Below are 25,696 nucleotides of genomic sequence, written 5' to 3'. Positions count from 1 at the left end.
ATGTAGAGGGGCCAGGGATGGAGGTTGCAGAGGATGGTGTCCTCTCCCCTGTCTTCTCATGGTAGGGAAGGTGTCAGGCTATGGAGGAGACATGGCTGGGTAGCCAAGAGGAGCAGAAACCGAGTGTTCTTGCCCTTCTCGTGGTTGTGGAGGACGACCTTGGTGGACTCAATGAAGAGGACGATGGAGAGGGGTTCGGCCACGTACTCCATGCCAAGCAGCTCGGGAGAGGCACAAAGTCCCCCGCTACCGCCGTCTCCAACACCGGCGCCCCATGGAGGGCTTCCTCCTCCTCTCCTACTATCAATACATGGAGCTCGACGACGAAGCTAAGCCAGGGACGGAGCGAGATGCACCGGAGGTCGCGCGTGAAGAAGAGGCCGGAGAGGAGGAGCTGGCGGCGGCCTCGGCGGCCGCTAGGCGGCGACGATGGGAGAGAGGAGGCGTGCGGGAAGGAGAGGAGGCATGCGGGGAGGAGAAGGCCACGAGGCGATTGGCGAGGACATCGGATAGGGTTTGGCTCGTGGTATCTTTCTCTTTTTCCCCTCCCCCTCCGATTCTTTTCCTTTTCTTCTTTAGCCAGCAAATCTTGGAGCGACACGTGGCCCGGCCGTCGAAGAAGAAGCGAGGCGAGACGCCTGGTCCTTCCACGCCACTTGCCTAGCGTGGATAGCCTCAGAGCAGCCCATGGGGATGCAGCAATTATACCTTTAGATACCTATCAGGAAGGATCTACCGTATCCAGCCGGCCTGTCCTAATTGCAAACAACAGTGGCTGCCATACGGGCCCATAAATCGTAATCTCCAGTGGGTCCTACCTGTAATTGGCAGCCAAGCAGTGTCAGCATCTGTCTTAGCTAAGGCTTTAAGAAAACGGAACGGAAGGGGGGAATAAACCAGGAAACAATAACGTGGAAAAAGAATAGCGAGCTCCAGGCGAGGCGGGGGATCGGAACCCTAGGAGGCGAGGCCGGCGGCGATGGCGGCGGCGCCGGAGACGTACATCGGGAGCGTCATAAGCCTCACGTCCAAGAGCGAGATCCGGTACGAGGGCGTCCTCTACACCATCAACACCGAGGAGTCCAGCATCGGGCTCAGGAACGGTGGGTGCCCCACATATCCCTCCCCCCTGTTGGCCTTCCCTTTCTCCCCCCGATGGTCGCCGATGTCCGGGGAGAGTACTCTGCGACGTGGTTAAATTTTAGATTTTCCTTTCTTTTCCTGTTCAAATCCGTGTTGCCGACGGCGCGGAATTCTGAATCCATTTTTTTTGCAGGATTTATGTTTGAGTAGTGATTAAAGTTTGATTCAAGTGGTCTTTTAATTCCTGAAGAAACACTGCGCTCTGAGTGATCTGTTGGTGAATTACTAAGCGGCGTTGCGAGACGCGAGTTCAAATTTACAAAGCTGTTGATTAGCTAAAGATCTGTTTTTTTTTTCCAGTGTCGATTCCCCTGTGCTCAGCTAAAATCAGTTATCTTCCCTGTACTAGTAGTAGTAGTAGTAGTAACACCCCAGCTTGAGGTCCACATCCCATGTTGACTAAATGTGACTGGGGAATTGCTCATAGCGAGCCGGTAGTGATGCGCATTACTTTTGGAAAGTCTTCTGTTTTATTGCCCATCTAGAGCAATCAAATTGCAACTAGTATCACATTAAAATGAACAGATCCCCTCCTAGTCGTGTGGGGCTTGTATTGTTGTACAGCTAAAAAGGACTTTTGAACCTTTGCCATGTTTGGAGTGTCGAATAATGCATCTTCAGAGGCCCCATGGTGTCTGTCGCTTTACGGAACAGCCAATTGGCGCACATCAGTTTAAGTATTAATTATGGACAAACAAGCAAAGGTTTTAATATCTGCCGACGGTTACCGCTTCCAAATATTTTCCTTATTGGGGATGGTTCTCCAGCCAGTGCTCGACAAACTGCAACTGCCATGCATCGGTTTGGTAGGGCGGAACAAACAAACTTTCTCTTTCAGGCATCGACACATTGTTTCTACTTCATGACAACGTTTGCCATACTGAGGATGGGTACATAATAGGAGCTAACAAATTTTATCAGCCATAAGTGGAGTCCGATAGGAAATGGATGCGGTACGAAATTTCGATGTCTGAAAAATATTGGACCCTGCATAAATAATAGCTCGCCCCCTGGAAGACACCATGTTGAGAGTAATTATTCCCATGTGGCATACTAACCTTTTCTTACTGTGTTATTCTGTGTTGTACCATGTTGCAGTTCGTTCATTTGGAAGCGAAGGCCGTAAGAAGGATGGCCAACAGATTCCTGCTAGCGACAAGATATATGAGTATATACTCTTTCGAGGAAGTGATATAAAGGTAATTATGGTAAATCAAGGTTGAGTCTTGCACATTTCTTTATCATATCTGCTGTTATAATTGGATTGGTAATCATATTTTATTCCATACTGGTATAGTTTGTAAAGCTATCCTAAGTTGTTATTGACAACCCAGTGTTTTTTTGGTTTGGTATGTTAAGTTTTGGAAACATTTTTTTTTGGTATGCACGGCGTGCTTCTCAGATCACGTTGCAAAACTTAGACTCTCAAGTTTGGCACAACCAAAACGTGAAGTGGATTAATTCGAGGTTTAGAGCTTCCTATGTGGATTTTAAATTAATTTTTACCATTGAGTAGTTTTTTGGGATGATAGATGCCCATAAGCAAGCTTGCCAAGATTGGATACTAAGAAGGTTCACTTTCATGCTGGCTGGATTGGGTTCCTAGGATTGTTGTGGTATACCTTGAACTGTCGTTATAGAGTAGAGATCATGAGTTCTAGAACATCATTTTATATGCTTTACTGAATTTACATCCTACATGGGAGCCAGGATGAGAATCGAAACATGATCATCGGCCCGTAAAATTCTAAGATACTTGGTCAAGATATGGACAATCTTGACCGTAAGCATTTTGAAAATAGACATGATACTCGGTAGAGATAATGGACAGATGCATGCAATACAGATCCCTTTTAACTTTTTTTTTTTGAACAAAGAAGGGTCCCGAAGGACCTGGTGCCGCTTATCCATTCATTAAGAACTGCATACAGCAAGCGTGGGGCCCCAAAGAAATAGAAAATTACACACAAGTCCCTGGATATTACACAAAGGACACTGAAAAGGGAAAGTAAAAATCAATCCGGTCCTTCGTCTTCGATGCTGCACCTTCTGCCATGAACCAGCTGCGTTGATGCCGGGGACACAACCACTTGGCTCGCCGCAACCTCTGCGAGACCACCTCAAGCCAACACCCAAGGTAGTTGCAAACGTCAGGACATTGGTTCCCTGCCTCCGCTTTGGCATAATCGACTGGAGGTAGAAGAAAAGGAGCTGGCCATCCATCGCCAAAGCTCCAGGCCGCCCTTCGACCAGAAAAGGCCACAGCCGGGCGGAGCTCAACTCCACACAAACAGCCGTAGTGGATTTTCTCAAAGACTTGCTGCAGCCACTCCAGATCTAGCGCCAGCAGGCCCAGATCGAAGGGGCACCTCTCCAGATCCGCGAGCCTTGCTGCAGTCTCGCCTCAAGGCCAGCACCTTGCCGGCAGGAGGAAACGAGGAAACACGCAGCAAAACTCTGATCTGAAACCGCGAGCTTATTCTTCGGGAAGGGAACGAGCATACCTCCCTCCATCTTCGTCTTCAACCTTTGAAGCACCATGGAGAGGAGGAGCAGCATCACCCGCCACCAGCTGCAGCCCGCATGCTCCGGTGGCCACTTCCCCGGCATACCGCCAGACTCCACTAGGGGAAAACAATAGCTAGAGCTATACCTAATACTACTGTACAGGGGGACCTGGCCACCTCGCCCATGCTCGCTCGCGACGGCGCCGCCGCCGGAGGAGGGCGATCGAGGAGCCGGGTGACAAGAGCTGTGAGCGAATCTCAAGAGGGGCCAGTTGTGGTGACGGGATAGCTGTGATGGACTGTAATAACTGTATTTATCACTACTGTACCAGAACGACCTGCTGGTTGTCTTTTAATTTTCTTCTTAGCTGTGTCTTAACTTTGGTTGCTTTACTTCAGGATTTACAAGTCAAATCCTCTCCACCAGCTCAGCCTGCTTCATTACACAATGATCCAGCTATTATTCAGGTAAATGTTGTTTCCTGGTTAACCATTGTTAAAAATGAGACAACTTTGATTATGTTTCTGTTTGAGAACTTGTTAGATTACTTAGATATTGTAAGGGAGGGCTCTGTCTCACTGTTACTGTTCTGTTTGTGTAGTCACATTATCCTCGTCCTACATCAGTATCTACAAGCTTGCCTCTTGCTGCAAGCACAACGGCAGCTGACCAGGCGGCATAAATGTTGTTTCCTGGTTAACCATTGTTAAAAATGAGACAACTTTGATTATGTTTCTGTTTGAGAACTTGTTAGATTACTTAGATATTGTAAGGGAGGGCTCTGTCTCACTGTTACTGTTCTGTTTGTGTAGTCACATTATCCTCGTCCTACATCAGTATCTACAAGCTTGCCTCTTGCTGCAAGCACAACGGCAGCTGACCAGGCGGCACAAAACGGTCAGTCAGGAATTCAGATGTCACCTCCATTTCAAGGGAGTTTGCCTCCTACCTCACAGAATATTCAGTCAGGAATTCAGATGCCACCACCATTTCAAGGGAATTTACCTCCTACCTCACAAAGTGTGCAGTCAGGCATTCAGATGCCACCACCATTTCAAGGGAATTCACCTCCAACCTCACAAAATACGCAGCCAGGAATTCAGATGCATGTGCAGTCAGGTATTCAGATGCCACCCCCATTTCAAGGGAATTTGCCTCCAACCTCACAAAATGTGCAGCCAGGAATTCAGATGCCACCACCATTTCCAGGGAATTTGCCCCCTAGCTCGCAAAATGGTCAGCCTGGGATTCAGATACCACCACCATTTCAAGTGAATTTGCCTCCCACCTCACAAAATGTTCAGTCTGGGATTCAGATGCCTCCTCCATTTCAAGGGAATTTGCCACCTACCTCACAAAATGTTCAGTCAGGGATTCAGATGCCACCTCCATTTCAAGGGAATCCATTTCAACCTCCACCTAGCTTACCTTCATGGAACTCATCTCCTATGGCATCATCTGTAAATGGAAGTGGCCTTGCAATGCCTCCAATGTACTGGCCGGGATATTACACCCCGCCAACTGGGTTTGCTCATTTGCAGCAACCAACCTTTTTACGCCCCCCACACGGTTTGGCAGTTCCTCAGGCCCTGCAGCAGTCTTATCCTGGACTCAATGCATCTTTGCCAGCTGGATTTCCAAGTATGCCGGACTTTCCTTCTTTACTGCAACCTAGTAATATTCAAAGACAAACATCAGGTGTATCTGCAGTCCCTGCCTCATCAAGTGCATCTGCAACTGAAACACAAGTGAGCCAGCTCCCAACTAAACCGTCAGCTGTTCCTGCTTATGTAACCTCTCTGGGTTTAACTCCCCCATCTGTCAGTCCTTCCACTTCCATGATTGAACCCAGCATCTCCCTGTCCCAAGGCATGCCTTCTACAGTGAACAATAAACCGGTTGTTCTACCTGTCTCTAGTGTGGCTTCTCTCAGCAGTGACAAGCCTGACAGTGTACTTGCTTCTGTTTCAACTTATCAACCTTCCCAGGCACCATCTGCTAACATCGCATCTGGTGTAATCAGTGGTGCGGAATCAATTGCACTGGTCTCTCCTGGACAACTTCTGCCTACTAATTCCTCGACTTCGTCACAGACCGTGCAAACTACTGCTGTGGCTCCACCTTCTAAACCTCCCTCTGTGGTTTCATCCTCTCAGACTGCCTCTATAGATCCATCATCACACGCCGCTTCCTCTGCAGTTTCACGACAGAAAGTTTCTTCTCCTGCTGTTCCATCATCACGACAGGTGGAGCCGAGGAATGAAAATAAAGAAGCTAAGCAGACTGAACAGAAGGCTAAACAACATGTGATTGCTCCATCTGAAAATAAGGAGCCTCTGTTGCCAGCACCAAAGCCCATTCTTCAGAAGGTAGTACTCTAGTACAAAAGAAGATTATTTATGTACTTGTTCTTATGCACTGTGATTAGTTCTGTTTTTAATACTTATCTGTTTCAGCCTGCTGGAGCTTCCTCATATGCTCAGTACAACAATAGAGAACGAGGCCGTGGAAGAGGTCGAGGAAGAGCAAATGTGGTATGTACATATAATGCAGGCTTCATTGTCTTGCAGCCTTTCAAATCTGGAAATGATTAGTTTTTTGTGAGAAGTTATTGCTGTATTTTATAGTACTAACAATATTCAGAACCTTCACATATGAATCTTTCCTTCTATTGAAATTTGCAAACGTCAAAGATGATGTGATATTCAATATTTCTGAAAAATAGCATCTGTGCAATAATGTTTCTACTTTTAGTAACATCATTGGTATTTAGTGATTATACTACTGGTATTGCACTGCATGCTCACCAAACCCACCAGTATTGCCAACAGCTTTGCTGTTCATTTGATTGTAGCGACAAGCCGCTAAGTGTTGCTAGTTGCTAGAACTAAGGCATTTTCAACCTTATTTTGTGTCTGAGTAGTTGGGATTCCTTCTAAAACAATGATACGGCAAAATGGATGTATTATATTCTCCCTCTAGTAGTCGAGCAATGCCAAAGTTATGGAATAGGTATGATTTTGGTTAGTGGAAGCCTATTTTTTCAATATTTGGCAAAACAATGTAGTTAACCAGGTGTCACTGGTGTAATATATAGTAGTAATTTTTTCTTTGGAAGTGTAGTGAATAAATAATTAAACATAAGTATTTTTCTAGTCAACTAAACTATTAGTAAAGTAAAAAAATCAATACGATTGTTGACAGATGGCAAATCAACATTATTAATCAAGTTGCATGTCATGTGACCAGTTAATTAACGATCAACTGCACATGAATGAATCTACTACTTTGGATTAACGCATTCTTAGATACTGTGATACAATCCATGCACTCCCCTCTAAGTAGTGGTACATCGTCTTACTAATTTCCCCTCCCAGCAATCACGTCCTGTAGCCAAGTTTGCGGAGGACTTTGATTTCATGGCTATGAACGAGAAATTCAACAAAGATGAAGTATGGGGCCATCTTGGTAAAAGCAATGGACAGTTTAGTGATGATCCAAATGAGTATGAAGACAATGGTCTGGAAGACGATGTGGTGTCTCCTGGAAAGCCGGAGGTTAAGGTATGCAATTTTGATGGACTGCTTCTTGTGATTCATTGATGTCTTTGCTGATGCTGATTAGCCTCTTTTGTGAAGCCTCTTTATGTCAAAGATGACTTCTTTGATTCACTCTCAAGCAACACAATTGATAATGGAGCTAGAAATGGAAGAATCAAATTCTCCGAGCAGAGAAAAATAGACACAGAGGTAATATCATTGCGTCTTTAGGCTTACCACATTGCTTTACAGTCCGTTCTTATTATAGTGAACTGTCTGCAGACCTTCGGCGATTCTGCAAGGCATCGATCTATGGGCATGCGTGGTGGAGGGAGGGGCGGTCCCCGTGGGGGTGGTCCTCGTGGTCGTGGTGGCTACTATGGAAGAGGGTATGGGTATACAGGGAGGGGACGTGGCTACTTTTACCCAAACCAGCAGCCTTGAGCTCTTGGTAAAGAAAATGGTGGATTTGCTTTCAGCATGTGCAGTTAGGTAAGTGATGACGAGGGAGGTTACATCAATACTCTTAACCTTATTGTGGCTTTTGGACGCAGAAAACATTGTGATCGTTATCTTCTTTTTCTCACAGCCTGTCTGATGAAGCACTAAATGATCTAGCAGTTGATATGATAATTTAAGGATTGCCGCATTGCGCTGACTGTGGAGGAGCACTGGTGGTTGTAAAAATCTGTCTTGAGGGTTTTGATGCTCATTTTTCATTGTATGGATGTATGAGCTATATTTCTCCAGGATGGAGTGCGCACTTATGCATTCTCATTGCGGCACACTGGGATTTGTTGTATCAGCAGACTTGCTATGGAGTTTGTGAAGTGCCTTGTACAAGTGTCAAACATAGAAACTGGGCGCTCCTGTTTTATTGTATGCTACTTATCTTGCCCCCATCTTGTAGCTTGTGGTGTTCTTTGAAGATTTTTATTGTCCATTTTTTGGATATGTACCAGGCTTAATATTCTAACTGGCATTGTAAGCTCTGACATTTTACCGTGACACTTCACTGGAGATGCAGATTTGTTGGGCCTCTCTCTTTTCGTGCTAATCTTCTAACGCAAAACTATTTTGATTGTGGGCGACAAGAAGTGAAGTTCCTTTCAACTAAGTTTACGTGAAGTTTCTTTGAGGTATCGACATCTTTTTGACAATATTTTTGCTTGCTCTTAATCTCAAGGCCATGTCGTGTGATCTTAGGCTCCTGATTAATTTTTATCAACCAAATACCTTGTATGAGGAATAGAATGAATATGATTTTTCTGTAGCCACAAATGCTCTACAAGCCAAATACGCACTCATGCATAAACCTGGACATTGGTTTGATCGGTTTGATCTTCGGCTGGAGCGTTTGACCCCCTTCATTAGTCGGTAGCGATCTGAACAATTCAAACTGATTTTCTAGGATACTATTTAGAGTACAAATTGATGCATGGTGGGGGATATAATTTGAAACGATTATATGTTTATATTGATAAGCACATTGCGTGTACCCAGTGCGGATTCATTCATCAAGGGGGAATGAGAAAAAAAGAACACTTCTAGGTTTTTTTTCTTTTTTCGCTGCCTTCTTGGCGTCATATGAGCTTCTTCAGCTAGCCTTGGGTTTCTCACTGGAGTTCCGTGAGCGTACATGAATTGTACGAGTGCGAGGAGATCATGAACCGTCAACGGTCACTGTAGGAGTGGCTCAAGCCAGTATATTGTAACACAAAATATTTCCGCCTCACAGAAAATGCAAAAATTATTCACCCTCGCTCCCTTGGGCTGGTCCGGATGGACTACCTGCCTTACATAAGTACTATACTATTTGGCAACAAACTTCTTCTTTCCCATAATTTTGAGGGGATTTGAGAATTAACATGGTGGTGACACGTATGCTACTGGATGGTTTAATTCGTGCAGCGCTTCTTTCGTGTGCAAGCTGGGTGCCGTCTTAGAAATTTTCGTGGGCACTTTATTCTGTTCCGCGATGTATTTCTTGGTGGCCTGGGTGGGTGTAGCTGGTTCCCTACTCTGGTCTGCTGTGTCCGTGTGCAGGCTGGTTTCAGCACCGCTGTTTCAAGCCTGATATCGTCTCCCCACTCATTCGTTCCCTCCTGTCAAGAACTCAAGATCTCTCTGGAAAACGCGTGCCCCTTCCTCCCAATTCCTCCTGTTTCAGCTCAATTTTTTCCCCTCATGTTTCTGACGCCACAATCAGAAGCCCACAATCCCAATCCCGTTTGACGGTGGTGAAAGAGGGCACTTTCCATCCAGTCCACCGCCAGAGATTTTGTGGTGCCCGGTGAGAGCGGTGGCGCCCACGGCAAAAAGGAGGTGGATATACGGGAAGCGGTTGCCGGCGGAAGGAGAAGAGGCAGTCGGTGGCCAGCGGCGGAAAGGGATGCAGCGGGCGGCGGCCGCTTAATGGAAAGGATGCAGCGGCCACAGATGAGATATTTCCGGTCGATGCTCTCTATCGCCGCCTGGGAGTAGAAGGGGTGGAGGTGGACGGAGCGGGTGGAGCAGAAGAGGAGAGCGGGTGGAGCAGCAGAGGAGAGCGGCGGACTCCAGCGAGCGCGACCGAATCAGCATGCGGGTTCTCTGGCCATCTACGCTCTCTTTACTCTATCTCCCACCAAATTCCGGCGCGTAAGTCAGCATTCTCTCCCTGGCCTGTGCTCCACGAGCCCATTCTGTCCATTCCCTGTTTGATCCAGCGCCATCCCCTGTGAGAGTAGCTCCGGTGGAGCCCGGCCGCCTCGGCATGACAGTCAGGATTCCGATGAAGGGAATAAAATGCATTTTTTTTTGTTCTGTTTTAATCTCTTTTGCCGTCCTTATCCGTCGAACTGACTCCAGTGAATATTGTAGATTTATTCTATAAAAGAATCCAATAGGTATATATGGTGAAAATCATTTGAATCTTCCTAGCATATGTTTCATTTATGGTAAATTCGCCCGGTAATTTACTTGGTCCTCCGTGTTTACATGAACTAAATGATTTTTTATTGTTTCTGCTCAATTCCAGTTCTCTACTCTTATGAAAATTGTCGAGCCATGGAATGATGGTGTCTTCTAAGGAGGACACATGCTTAGGTTCAATACGGAGGGGTGTGACATTTTCATGGCTCGATCATGGAGGCTCCGTGAGAAAGCATATGTCTATGAAGAATTTTCACATCGTAACAGTGGTATATCATAGGCAAGTCCAGTTTCTTCCTTTCTTTGCAACCAACCGTTTCTGCTACACATTTTATGTTTACATTGGCTCTATTGTGAAGACAATATACACATTTCCTCTAACATATGTTAAATGATATCAATGTGAAGGATAGATAGATGATGTCTAGACTATCTATCTATATCAGTAACACTTGCTTCTCAAATTCAGAAATATGACTTTCCCTTTGCTTCATTACTCGAGGCTTCAAATTGTTTCATAATTGCTGTAGATCATTTGTCCCTGCAAGAATAATTGTTGCAGACTGTTCGATTTATTTCCTAGGCTATCCTGGTTTGTCTCTCGAAGTAATGTCATTTGCTACAGTCTCTTAGATATACTACTGTATTCTTGAGATGTGCAAATGCCAACCAATCTAATTTATGGACTTTATTTGTATTTTAGAACCTGGAGGATGGATACAATCTGCTCCTGCTCATGGCGCTGGAGGATGAAAGCCTGTACATGGAGCAAAACCTTAAGCAGATATTTTGCTTCGGTATTGAGATGACCGCCTACATGTCGAGTTCATCATCAGCCAAGCTTTCCTGGATTTCACTAGGTTCAAACAGACCCCTGCTCACGATTTTTAGAGTTTCAGCAGGTGCTGCTCATCAACTCCTAGATAATTTCTGTAAATATATCATTGAATAAAAATCTTCTATATACTGCTGCTCTTGCTATTTACACTAGACTAACAATGCCATTGGTGCCTTTTTGTTCATTTGAAGAGTGCATCCATGTCGGTTTATTTTACAGTTTTCATAGAGATTATGATACTGAATAAGATGCTTCTGTTTATTAGTTTATGCAGTGGTATTTCTCCTTTGCTTAAATTATCTAGACGCTATTCAAATCTTGGGCATGGAATATAATGCATACTTTGGTTTTCAATGCTTTTATAAGAAAAAAGTTGTCACGCTACCGGCAGGTCTATTTTGTGTTCCCTGACATTTTGTTTGAGATAACAAGGTTCATGTACGTGTGTAGTATATATAATGTAGCCATGTAGGTATTCTGCTTTTTTTCTGGCTCATGCTAATAGTTCATTAAGTGCTGGAGATGGGTAACCATTCATTAGGCATTTTAAAGTTGTTCCCTTTATTCCATGATTCGAAGCTGGTTGCTTGGTTTGAAGTACTTGCTTTCTTAGTATAGATTAGGATAAAGTGGTGAGGCATTTGAGGTAGGTTATGTCATCGTGATAATCAAGCTGGTTTCTTTCTTCATATCTCCTGCTGAATAACTGATAAAATGCAGAACTAGCTTCTATTTTTATGTCCTGACAAGTTTTAAGTTGGAATAATGGGTATTGTCATTATAAGAAACGGAATTCAGCATGCTTACTGAGGAATGCCTTGTTAGGCGAAAGAAAATTCCTCTGGTTTGTCCCCTACTCCTTTGTTAGTCATAATTAAGAGATTTTTATGATTCATATCTTAGGTTGCACTGTTAGTGCGATTTAATTCTCCAAAATTTTATGCCAATCTGGAAATCCTACTGTCATTATTGATGGGAAGCTTATTTGATTACCATGAAGCGTCATGTCAATTTGTTCCTTCGAAGGTTAAACATTTCGTCCGCTCACCCATTGTGGATCGTGGGAAATCACGGTATTCACCACAAAGGTGTGGGATTCTCCTCGCCCCCTTTCTCTTCCAACTCCCGTATATGGAGAAGCTACAAGACTCCTGCTCCCCTTAAATTCCTAAATCCCCCAAGTGGAATCCAAAGTATCTGTTTTTTCTTAGTTTGCTTTTTTACAGTGTAGTTCGAAAAGGATTTAATCAAGATTTTCCTATCTGCAGGTACAGTTCTCTGATTTTCTTTTACTGAAACCATTCCTACCATGTCCCTGCATTTTTTTGCAGGTTGTTCTCTTCTTCCAGATTCATGTGCCGCTACGTCATTTGGCAGACATGTGGTTGTTGTGTCTGTACACTAACGGACAAGGAGCACACCGCGACTCCAAGGGTGCGCTTCATAATATGTAATTTAGTTTAAGAACAGTATATCTTAGTCTTAGGTGTGTAGTTTCAGTATGCTCACTCATGGACATAGGTCAGCGATATATGTTCTAGCTAGAATCTAGAATGAGAGTATATTAATCTCTTACCTTTATGAGTTTGAAGCAAGGCACAATCCAATTTAGGAATAGAAAAGATGGATAATATTGTTGTTATCTTCCTTTGCTTCATGATCATGATAATTTTCTTAGTATGATGCTTTTCTTGAAAGTTACTTTAGTTACTTTGTTCGGCAAGTCCTGAATTTGAATAGGCAAGCAAAAGTGTCGAATCCTTGGAATTCTATTTGTTGATTTAATATTTGTTCCGAATGTCTTAAATCCTCAGTGTTTTTGTGCCTTAGGAAGGTAAATACATCATGTTGCTACATTTGAGTTATTTGTTCAAACCAATCTGCGGGTAGAAACTGTGTAAAGGAATACATTTACCATCAGATTTCTTTTAGCACAGTAATTTTTAGTAACAATTGCAAGCAGGACACTAGCTCAGACCATCAGTTTCTTGGTTCTCTACCTTCGTACTTAGGTTTTGTACCCATTTGCACCTTCTTCTATCTTATAGACAGCTATATGGTGAAGAACATTTGGATTTTTCTAATATTCGTTTCAATATGGTGAATTGGTCCATTAATGTACCTGGTTCTCTGCAGTGCCATGAATTAACAGGTCTCTTGCCATTTCTTTTGGTCGATTCCACATCTTCGAATATGTGAGAATAGAGGTTGTCAAGTCTTTTGAATGGTGGTGTCTTCCAAGGAGGACGTGCACAGGGTCAAGACGTCACACGTATTGCATTTTTATGGTTTCATCTCTGAGGGGTCCCTCGGCAGGCATGTATCCATCAACAAAATTTATATCGACGTTCTGGTCGTGTCATAGGCATATCCAGCCTTTTCCTTGCTTTCTTTATAATCAACTATCTCCTCTACATATATAAATTATGTTTACATTAGCTCTATTGGTTAGAAGATATACATTTTGCTCCCTAGCATATTTGTATTGATAGTAAGGTGAAGGGTAGATAATTTGCCCATCTGGATTAAAATAAGATCTGCTCGGAATTTTTCAATTTTCTCAGTCATAGGTAGTAAAAACATTTAAATTTGAATGCAGGAAAGAGTTACCGATTTAGTCTCAGTTGGTGTCACAGGTTGTACTAACCGAGCTAATGAAAATTGCTGCATAGCTTGGGTTTTGGCTTCATGAAAATTGTTCTTATGCAATATTAAAGTACTAATATCAGTAAGAGAACTCTTTTCGTTGTTACTAGGTCACATAAAACTTAACGTCCTGTAACAACTGTTGGACTAATTTGCATCCCTGGTGGGTTTAGCAGTTCCTTACATTCTAGACATGTAGGTTTCAGTATAATCAAGAACATAACGAGTCGAGCCGAATAATGATTTCAGCTCGTTATTCTTAACGAGCTTAACGATTCGAGCCTTAATGATCACGAGCTTAACGAGCCGAGCCTTAACGATCCGATCAGCTCGTTAGTCCACCCCTAATTGTGCCCTCATCTCTCAAATGCTTTTGATACTTGTATTAGTAGAGACTCGCATGCAAGCAAATAAATCTACTGGCCGAGTGATATATCCATTGTTGGTATTCAGGTGTCAGACAAAAACACCATGACATAGCACCTAAGTTTTTAAATAATCGAAGCACTTGCAGCTGTGCATGGGCTAAAACAATAAGTATAATGCTTAGACATAGTACAAGCCCACGAATATTTACCAGTACCAAAAATTTCCATCAGTTAACACCGTACTGGCGCGGCGTGCCGCCGCGCCGATCATTGCTAGTTGTACCAAAGGATGACCTTTGTTGAAGGATTCGGTGTGCAGGGTTGTTCGCCATTTTCTGGAAGGGAAGGATTGCCCCGAGGATTTTAACGACACCATCGTTGTGCTGATCCCAAAGGTAAATCTACCAGAGTTGCCTCTCAGTTCAGGCCCATTAGCCTCTCTAACGTGCTGTACAAGATTGCCTCCAAGGTGGCCGCAAATAGGCTCAAGAGGATCCTGCCAATTCTGATCTCAAGGAGCAAAGTGCTTTGGTTCCTAGCAGACTTATTATGGACAATGTGTTGACTGCTTATGATTGTATGCATGCCATCAGGAAGAGAAAGAGAAAGAAACCTCCGTGTGTGCAGTAAGCTAGATATGATTAAGGCATATGATAGGGTAGAGTGACGTTTTTCTGGAACAAATGATGGACAAGATGAGTTTTCCCCGCATGATGCGATGTGTTACATCTGCCCGGTTTTCTGATGAAGCAAGTATCATTTTTTTTTCACGAAATGTATATTCATTGCTCCATTGTTCTAATAGCAAGGCGTTAATAAGATCATTTTCATTTTGAGGAACACATTGGCGTCCCTGCCCAAGATTTGAATCTGGTGCTTGTAGTAGCTGACCAAGGGGTGTTTTTTTTTTTCCTTTGAAAATGCAATGGTTGATGTTGTTTCCTATCCATCTTATCGATGTGTGTGTTATTAATATTCAAAATATTTATATATAAATTGTATAAATTAATATATGGTTGTGATATGGCTCAATCTTGTGGTAATGGTATACTTCATGTCCTTCGGTGTGCTTAAATTTGAAAATTTTGAGTCATGACGCATATGAATTCAAATCCAAATTATGGTACATATGAGTCTCAGGTTTACTTAGAGTTTTATGCAAATTCTGGTAGGGATACGACTCTAGGAAAAGTGTGGTGGCGTGGCATATCAAAAGGGGCTCACATTGTTTACCTAGAGCCTAATAGTGGTTGTTGGGAAAAGAACTTTCCACGTTAGATCATGTACCCAGCTTAATTTCTTTACCTAGCGTTTCTCCCCTTAGGTAAATATCGTTTACCTAGAGCTTGCCAAGTGAACCTTAAGTAAAGGATTCTTTACTTAAGACTGGCCGGGAAGCTCTAGGAGGAGTTAGGCATGACCGCATGAGTGTGATGATCATTTATCAGTTGTGGTTTGCTAGAAACGACGCTAGAGAGGAGACTGAATCACTCACATGAGAAAATACTTGGAAGGGCACTTACACAGTTGATAAGTTTTAACCATTTAATATTAAAGTTGTTATGTCTTACTTACACAAATTATTAGTATTGGGATAACATGTGTAAGTTGTCTATGGTCGAGTCATACAGCTCTAAGACATTCATAATCGCGGACATGGCTTTTCGAAAAGATTTAACCCTGCAGGGGTGTTCAAATGTGCCCACACGCACGATCAACCCAACCGAGCAAGGGAAGGATATCACGACATGCACTCTCTTTCATCACAATAATGTTTAGGAAGTCACCTAACTAAGTTAAACCTGAGATGAAGTCCGACCGAATCTCCGAGACAGACCTAGCTGTTTGAATCTACGACTAAGTCAGTTCCTAAGAGATGCACACTGGATCAGAGCCCACACTGGAAGCTGACCAGTGACCTCACTCTTTCGGATACCGCTTAACATCGTATCTCTCCTATGCGTGCGCATAAGAACAAGGGGATACAAGGCACGCAATGAAAATGAAACGTTACAATCTAGTTGTGGCCATAGATTCCGGAAGTGATCGAGGGGAGACCCATAAACATACCCACGTGTGGTTACATCGATCAGTCTCAGAACAAATAACAAGAACTCGGGTGCTAAGTTTTAAGGAAACACAAGTGAGCCGGGTGTAGTTACTCCCACGTGTGTTTCACACAATGTAGGTACTATCTATCATACTGAAAAGTATATACATGTAGTATGAAGTATATAAGAATATTTTGGTAGTATATATACTACTTTGTAGGTAGTATGTACACTTTTTTACGTACACTATTTCTTTACGTATAAATATGCATGTATTTCGTATATATAGTGCAAACTATGGGTGTATTTAATTTTTTTTCACCAAAGTTGGTATGGAGTATCTTAGATATAGTGTACGAATATACTCAAACCAATAAAGTATGTTATATACTTCCGCATGATAGTATATGAGACGTGGGTGTAGTTACACCCAGGAGTAGGAAGTATTTATCCTATATATATATATATATATATATGAAGCACAAATGGGGCACCTAGGAGCCCGGGCACCCAACGTGTATTTCATACATACCTGGAGTGTACGTGTCTAAATTACACATACCTAAGGTTTATATACCTAACATATACACATACAAGTTACACATACCTAACATTTACATACTTAACATACACACATGCAAGTTACACATATCTAACATATATATACACGTATCAGTGTACGTACACCTTAGGTATGCAATACCTTAGGTATGTATCACTTGAGTATGCATATCTTAGGTATGTATACCTTAGGTATGTGTAACTTAGGTATGTATACCCTCAGGTATGTGTACTACAAGGAAAAAATACACGTATCTACGTATGGTGCCCGGGCACCTAGGAGCACCAGTTAATTTACCTATATATATATATATATATATGACCCACTGATGCCTCCGCTTAGCAATTATTAAGAATGTGTCTCGGAACCTCCAACGGATAACCCAATAAGATAACGATAACGGTAACAAGATATAAACGGTACTAACCATGCACTACGACTCGCAAGGCAGACTCGATAAACCAAATAACAATTGTAGGAGGGTGGTGGAGGCAATATAAGCTACTTGAGGTAATAGGTGGATATGACACGCGACAACAACGCAAATCAAGGCTAGCATAAGAAAGAAGCAACATAAAATAGATGAAATACCCCTGCAGAAACAGGAGTGGAGAAATGCTTGCCTGTTAGATTGACGAAGAACAACCGGAGAACTTGTTGTAGCCCGCATCAACTCAACGTCCTATCCGTGAAGAAGCAAAGCGACAACAGACAACGATGCATAACTTACTACAACAGAAAAAAAATCGGCATGATCATGATATAATATGCATAGCATGGCAACGATGATGCAATGCACTTAACCAGATTAAACGGAATCGGAATCTGGCCACTGCATGGAGCTGTAGATTCCGGAAGTGATCGAGGGGAGACCCATAAACATACCCACGTGTGGTTACATCGATCAGTCTCAGAACAAATAACAAGAACTCGTGTGCTAAGTTTTAAGGAAACACAAGTGAGCCGTCATAAAGCCAATATATATATATATATATATATATATATATATATATATATATACATATATATATATATATGACCCACCGATGCCTCCGCTTAGCAATTATTAAGAATGTGTCTCGGAACCTCCAACGGATAACCCAATAAGATAACGATAACGGTAACAAGATATAAACGGTACTAACCATGCACTACGACTCGCAAGGCAGACTCGATAAACCAAATAACAATTGTAGGAGGGTGGTGGAGGCAATATAAGCTACTTGAGGTAATAGGTGGATATGACACGCGACAACAACGCAAATCAAGGCTAGCATAAGAAAGAAGCAACATAAAATAGATGAAATACCCCTGCAGAAACAGGAGTGGAGAAATGCTTGCCTGTTAGATTGACGAAGAACAACCGGAGAACTTGTTGTAGCCCGCATCAACTCAACGTCCTATCCGTGAAGAAGCAAAGCGACAACAGACAACGATGCATAACTTACTACAACAGAAAAAAAAAATCGGCATGATCATGATATACTATGCATAGCATGGCAACGATGATGCAATGCACTTAACCAGATTAAACGGAATCGGAATCTCGATAAACAAGTTAGGTTCAAGTTATTTTCTATTGGCAATGTTAAATGTCTATTAGCATGATATAACATGGCAGGGGTGCGCTACTTCGATATTAATCTTGAAACACCGCAAGCTCACATCGTATGTTTGATCTTAAAAAAAAGCTTCTTCAACTATTTATTTTCTATATGGTACACATTGCTAAGATGTATTCTCTAAAAAATACGTAAAATACGTGCCATCATGATTCATGAACACGTAAAGTAGTTTAAAAAAAACCTCCGATGCCTCTGACAGCTAGATTCCCAGCTATATAAATCAAACAGAATATTCCATGCTATTTATGGAACCGATGTGAATTATTAGTCCGATCTCCCGCTGGCCTCCGTGAACACTTGCTAATGTTGAAGAATAATAATTTTCTTGTGTTTATAATGCAACAAGTGGATTTGTGCAGAATATAAGCTTGAGCTCTGCTATGTGCTATAGCATCGGATGTTTGCACGCTTTCTTGGACCAACGGCTGAGATCCACTCTCTGTCAATTGCGGGTCAGAAGTTCTAAATCTGCAGGGTGTATCAACTCCATTTAATGAGCTTCACATGCCTGGTTACTATTACAATCGCCCACTAGCTAGATAAGAGCATTACTTGACACGTACTAGAGACTAAAGAATGTTTTTTTTACATCAAGATTAAAGAATGATGATGGCCTCTTCGGAGACAAGCAGAGCTGGTGAGGAGGAGCCACCTGCCTGCATAGCTTAGCCAGGGATCATTAGCAGCAGTAATTAACATCCAAAGCTATACTTGAAACCCTCCCTATTCCAAAGCTACTTGAAACCCTCCCTATTCGATGATCCCTAGAAATTTTCTAGGTCCCCGAGGTTGCAAATCTGCTGTGTACATTCTTGGCTTGGTAGTGAAAAACCTATCAGAACAGATGAGCATAAACTGCACCGTTACTGTCAGAGACGAGTACACATCCGATTAGACACACTCTCATTTCTCTGCATTTGACTTTCCTTTTCTTTATGCGGAGGCCCTATGCATTTGACTTTGCCGCATCAAATGTATAATACCAGTTGACCCTAGGAACGTAAGGTAACCCTCAACCTGAATCATTAAGCTAATGGCGCTGACTTTGCAAGTTGGCATACTAGTTAGGAAAAGGTCAACGGAATATACTACGTACAAAAGGAGTGAGTTCAAAATTCATCAAAATTGCTATATAATTAGTGCAACTAGTCCAAATTTTGAACATAGAATTCTCCCCAAAATGGTAGAACTTCTAAATTTTTGAAATATTTTCCTACTAAAACTTCAAATTTAGCATTATCTTTTTAGATACTAGTATATTTCACTACCCATGGAAGCCACAAATTTTGATGAAATTTTAAGTCTGAAATCCACCCACCGGTTGGAGCCACTAGGCTGAGTTTTTGGTCATGGTTTTGGGATCTGCGATGAGTTGTTTGAGCAGCTGATGACGCTCATCTACATCCACACACTTAGGGCCGCATCCCTCCAAATAGCCCCCCTAATGCAAAAACCGAGTGTTGGAGTCCTGGGTAGGGTCTGCATTGTGGCTCGCACGCAGCTAAAAGAAGTTTTGGGTCAGGCTCGGCAGGAACGCTCAGTTCGGCCTTTTCCAGGGTGCTAGATGCCAGCGGAGCGAAAGGAGGAAACAGGAACGGGCAGGAGGCCGCGGCGAGATGCCGAGAGAACCAAAATCATCGGCTGGTTTTCGTGGAAAAGCTAGTGTCACCTCCTCTTTTTTCGTCACCACCCAGCAGAAGAGTAGCAAAACACCCTCCCGCAAATTCCATCTATTCCGGGACGAGAAGGCCGACATTGCAGCAGCTGTTCTCCTTCGCCTCTAGCCTAGGATCTGCGAACGACCTCTTCTTCTTTCTGGACTCCAGGTACTCTCCCTTGTGGCGGAGGCAAACCACCCTGTCCCCCCTTACGTTCTGTCCCCGTCATTAGTGGATAGCATGCACGGTATATTTAGCCAGTACTCATGCTAGATCTAATTGAATAGGCTGACCAGATGAATCTGATCCATTAGCCAATAGCCCAATACTAGTACGTGTGATTTATGTCTGGACCCTCCTCCTTCTCAAAAGAGCAGTTAGGCAAGTTGCCTATCAGACAGTGACTTATGGTCCTATGTTGGTGATTTATGTAAAATGCGTACATGTTATTTGTGGTTTATTGTGCTATATTTCATTATATTTGCATCATATCATAATGTATTAACTTCATTTACATTGATTTCAGGGATTTTCCACAAGATTCCCTTTACTTTGGTTCTAACTCTGCTTGGCATAAATATCTTGTGTTAGTATTTTTGACTTTTGAAACTACAAGACTCCAAAAAGAGAAAGGTCAGAGAGCACACTTCGGAATTTTCGAGACGGATCCAACGAGCTAAAGTGGGCCATCAGGAGGTAAATGGGATGCAAATAGGGGCCCATGGCGCGGCTAGATACAACTGTCGCGCCATGGGGCCCTCTTTGGATCTCGAGAATCTCCTGACGTACGTCTTCGCATAGATATCTTCGTCTTGACCTAAAACCATCTATAAAAAGGGTCCTGATCGTGATCTCATGACGGGCGGAGGCGGAGATTGAAAACCATGAAACATAGAGCCGCAGTCCGCCGCCAGCGGAAGATTGGAGGAGAACCGTTGCTATAACCGCCTCCAGCTGCCTCTCCTCCTTCACCAACGCCTCGGCCTCGCTTTCCACCATGCAAGGGGAGTAGTCCATCCCCTTGACCCGGGTTTGTGGTAGTAACTTGACCAAATCTCTCTATATTGTATGATCATTGTTCTAGCTCGTATGAGCTCCACTACATGATTACCATGCTATCTATGTAATTTATATGGTCGATATTTTGGTATGACATGATACATGTTATGCATTTACCAATATATTGAGACTATATAGTTTTTCATACTTTGTAAGCATGTTTATAATATCTATGCATTGATTTTTTATTATACATCACGGAAGCATCGGGGTACTGCTAGTTGTAATACCTTGTCTCTCACATAACTAGGTGTTTGACAACACTAAGTGTAGGTAGACGAGAGAGATGTGGTATGTGAACATCAAACAAAGGCTTTTCCATAGTGTTTAAGTGTGTTTTTACATAATTAAGTATAATGTATATAGATGAGAGGTATAGCCAAATGGCAACAATGGCACGGCTGAGTGATAGAACTGTACCACCAACGTCCTTTTCTATGGGTAAAAAGGGGAGAAGTTTGACGAGGAGAAGTGACAACAATTTCACGTTGTGTGACTGATGACGACTACTAGCAACGCTAAAAATATCTTGATACGTTGGGACTCCAAGTGCTGAGTGTTGTATCAGCAGAGTATCTTTCCCACAAGGGTGACTTGAGGGTTTATATCGAAATCTCGGGGAACTGGACAAAGAGTATTCTCTTCTCCCTTCTTCTAGCAATCCTGCAAGTAAAATAAAAGCCTTGTGCCCCCAACTCCACTGTGTGGTTGTCAGGCACAAGGTTTCGCGGAAGTAAATAAACACAAGTAAAAATAAAGCGAGTAAAACTAGACTAAATAACAAGTAAAAATTGTTAAAAGGTTGATTGGTGTTTTGGATGCAAATAAAAAAAGTAAATATTTTTTATTTTCGGATTAAAATAGTGCAATAAATATAAAACAAGATAAAAGAAATATAAAGGTGTTTCTTATAATAAAAAGTGAACTGGGGTTCATGGGTTCACTTGACTATTCTCTCTGTTAAGTTGTAGTGGACAAATAGTAATTAATCAATGCGATATGAGGATGCAAAATAATAATATGCGTAAGATAAGCATTTATATGGTCATCACGTCCTAATATAGAGATGATGCAACACATCTCTCTTATACTCCACAAGAAAGGGAAAACTCCATGCAATCTTGTACTAAGAATTAACAGAGCATAGCAATAAGTACTTTGACGTGATGTTTAAATATCAAATATGCTACCTTGAACAAAAAAGATCATCACTACTGTCACGTGATGAACATATCACATGCATTCACTTTATCCCTAGTGAGGTAGCAAAAGAAAAGGCAAAACCATAATAGATCTTGAATTTATTGTCACTATCCAATCACTAAAACCATACTACTCCATCTAATACACACATCACCCCACACACGATCTTGCATAGATGTTGGACCAGGACAAATACTTAAGAACGGGGTACATAATATGCATCTATCAATACATCTTACATATAATATGATCAGATCTCATAGCACAATATCATAGAATAAGGATCCACCACATAGGTATTACAAATATGGCCATAATCATGTGAGGCAGCTCATATGGCACTAAGAACTATGAAGACCATAAAAGAAATAGATCAAGCTACTGCCACAAACCCGTAGTACAGAGGTGGACTACTCTCCCTTGATCATTGTGATGATGATAAAGACATTAGAGAAGGTGGAGATCCCTCCGACGGTGATCCCGGTGGAGTTTCCCCGTCCAATCTTCTCTGTTGCAGCCTCCGTTTTTGTGTTTCTGTGTTTGTGTAGCGCTCTCCTCCCGAGAACTCTTTGGGGCCATATATATAGTGAGTTTTAGGTCAAAATACGTCGGTGGGCGAAAGAATCAGGTCGATTGGATGATCGACGGTCAAAATACCTCGGGTGGGGCACCCTACATATTTGGGCATGCCACATGTGCTCTTTTGGGCCTCAGGCCCATCGAGGCCTCCTCCAAAGCTCCAGGGTGCTTCTTTCGATGAAAAAGTGACGCTCGAAAAATTGCAGGTCAATTTGACTCCGTATAGGTCTCTGAAAGTAAAAAATACACAAAACAAGGTTTTTCCTGTTCTGCAGAGTTATAAACCAAATAAAGGGGATCATTGGTAAATCCCCATAAAAATCAATGTAAAATATGGTAATAACATCATTTATGTTGCAAATATTTGGGAATTCAATATGATAAAGGACAAAGTTCATGTATGCATTTTACATGCATCAATGACACAACACTCATATGGGTACTTCTTTTCAACCATGTGTTTTAGGACATGTAGCTGCTATAAACATTAACCGTTAAAGTGTTATAATTGTGTGTACTTTTATCGTCTTGTAACATGATAGCCACCATTGTTTCATAGAGAAATATCAAGTGAAACCATGAACCCGGGGTCCATTGTTTCTATAAGAGTAAGCATCCATCTCGTCCTCTTGCATTTAGATGATTGGGACACTTCTACATTTTCTATCTTTTTTTTACTTTCAAGCATGAAGTTAAACCTCTTCAGTTACTTTATTTTGTTTAGTGCATAGACAACTAGAATGTGACACTCTAGCTGCATAGAGTAATAGCTTTTCCTTCTTGCTCCCGAGGTTCGATACCCATACTTCCACATTGAGAGGTGCTATAGAGATCCCTTGCTCATGGGGGTTGTCAGCTAGTTCGAGATCAGGAGAGGATTTGCAATCTGAACTACATCTACAACTTGAACGATGTATACTCTGGTCCGGATGCTTTGGATGAAAAGATCCCCCTTCTTTGAACTTGTCAAGAGATTTAGGGAGAGATCATTGTTGCAAGATAAGATCCAAACTCGTGTAGAAGAGCAAGTTGCTATGTTCCTTCATGTTCTAGGTCACAACCAGAGGTTTAGAGTGATCCACAATACATTTGGAAGATCCATAGAGACAATTTCCCACTATCTTAACCAAGTACTTTATGCAATTGGGGATCTCAGACAAGAGATGATCAAGCCACCTTCTGGTGAAATACCAAGAAAGATACAAAACATCCGCATATGGTATCCATACTTCGTGGTGAGTAAAAAACAATTTTTCATTTCTTCAGAATACCACAATGCACAAAAGCATAACTGTTTGTTCTTGTCATCACATGATTTTATTGGCGCAATGACTACTAGAGTGCCGAAATCACAATCATCAACATACATAGGAACAAAGCAATACAACTGCCATTATGTGCTTCTTGTTGTTGATTTCTTTCAAGTTCACATATATGCTAGCTGGTTGGGAAGGATCAGGCCATGATGCAACTATTCTTGTTGATAGCCTGTCTAGACCTAATCAGATACAACTCCTTGATGGTAAGTTCTTCCTAGGAGATGCTAGGCTTGCTTGTCGGCCTAGGATTCTACCACTCTTCAGGAAAACTAGGTATCATCACGATTTCTCTCCAAGGAATGGACCGCATAATGCGGATGAGTTTTTCAATCTCAAACTATCTAGTATGAGCGTCATCATCGAGAGGGAATTTGATGCATTGGAAAATAGAATCAGAATCCTTGATCAGAAGCCATTCCACACTTCCCCCACTCAAGTGAAGCTTGTTCTCGCATGTTGCATCGATCCTTCACAACCGGATCATAGGGTGGGGTCTTGCTGACCATTTACCAAATGAGGTTGATGTTACTCGTGATGATCTTGAGGGTGGCCATGGTGTCGATCCGAATGACAACCAAGCTTGAAAGAACAAGAGGAATGAGTGGGCTCAGACAGTCTGAGCGTGTAGAAATGAAGTGCACTGCTGACAAGATGAAAGAAGAAGTTGGTTGACCCCCCTTGATTGCCTTTGATGAACTATCCCCAATCTCTAATGATAGAATGATATTTTCTTTGTAGGGCTTTACTTATAAAATGTTGTTCTTACTTCTTAGTAGCTAGGGCTAGATTTAAGTACCCGTGGTGATGAACTGTTGACTGATATCATTCATAGTCAACGATGTGGTGGTGGTGTACTATGTTAGGGTCACCACTACAGAGAATAGGTGACCACAAATATAGGCTGCACACAACCAAACATACAACCTTGCATCTTCATATCCATTTATGCATACACACAGACAACCAATATCCATCCCTAAAAATGACCAAGTGATGGGACCCGGGGTACTAAAGAAAGTCCACAACCATTTAGGCTCTTGGTTCTTTTCCCGTGGCCATGCCCCCAAGGCCTAGCCTTCCCCTGGAGCTCAAAACGTGGCCCATGCAACCAATCGTGTCCTGCAAAAGATTCGTCCAAGAAGATCAAGCCACCCTTGGCTATTATTTCCCTTGTGATGGAGGTGAATAATAGCAAGGCGAATGGTTAGGGTTTTGATTCATGGGTTCACCATTAGGAAGTGTCACCATGAACTTATACGCTGAGGGATGGCTAGGAGAGAATCAAGATTGGTTCAATTGTCTGGTTTGGGTAGCAAATACAACCTATTAGGTGGAGTTAACAAGTATGCCTAGTGCACCTAACGACACCCTGAGATGGACAAAGACTTGTCTTCCTGGTCCTTTTTTTGCCTCATTTCGCCTATTTTTATGAATGTACAAGTTCCAATTATTAGCATATAATCATTATAAATATTTGCAAACTATGTAGAAACAAATATCCAAGTTTGCAATTCAACTTATGATGTGATGTGCATTCATCAAAGTATCAGAACATCTTCATTACATCAAGTGATCAATCTTATCGAGGAAAGATCATGTTTTTCTTCTTTACGTACCAATGCCCCATGATGTCATCCATGATGCTTAGGACGAACATCATTTCATGAGCCTACTTCGTAAAAAGT

At 42.2% G+C, this 25,696-nt stretch overlaps 1 protein-coding gene across 1 annotated transcript; it reads left to right on the top strand.

The window, feature by feature from the left end:
- Nucleotides 1-274: 274 nt before the first annotated feature.
- LOC124648262 (protein decapping 5-like) lies at nt 275-8,247 on the top strand. Its single transcript, XM_047188057.1, has 10 exons — nt 275-514; nt 962-1,103; nt 2,242-2,342; nt 4,050-4,118; nt 4,464-6,020; nt 6,108-6,185; nt 7,029-7,214; nt 7,290-7,400; nt 7,473-7,682; nt 7,780-8,247. The coding sequence occupies exons 1-9, from the start codon at nt 275-277 to the stop codon at nt 7,632-7,634; spliced, it is 2,646 nt and encodes an 881-aa protein (XP_047044013.1). The 3' UTR covers nt 7,635-7,682; nt 7,780-8,247.
- The last annotated feature ends 17,449 nt before the right edge of the window (nt 8,248-25,696 follow it).

This window comes from Lolium rigidum, chromosome 1 (genome assembly GCF_022539505.1).
Source record: "Lolium rigidum isolate FL_2022 chromosome 1, APGP_CSIRO_Lrig_0.1, whole genome shotgun sequence".
NCBI lineage: Eukaryota > Viridiplantae > Streptophyta > Magnoliopsida > Poales > Poaceae > Lolium > Lolium rigidum.
Note: the sequence above shows the minus strand (reverse complement) of the source record. Positions and strands in the feature narration are given on the sequence as shown.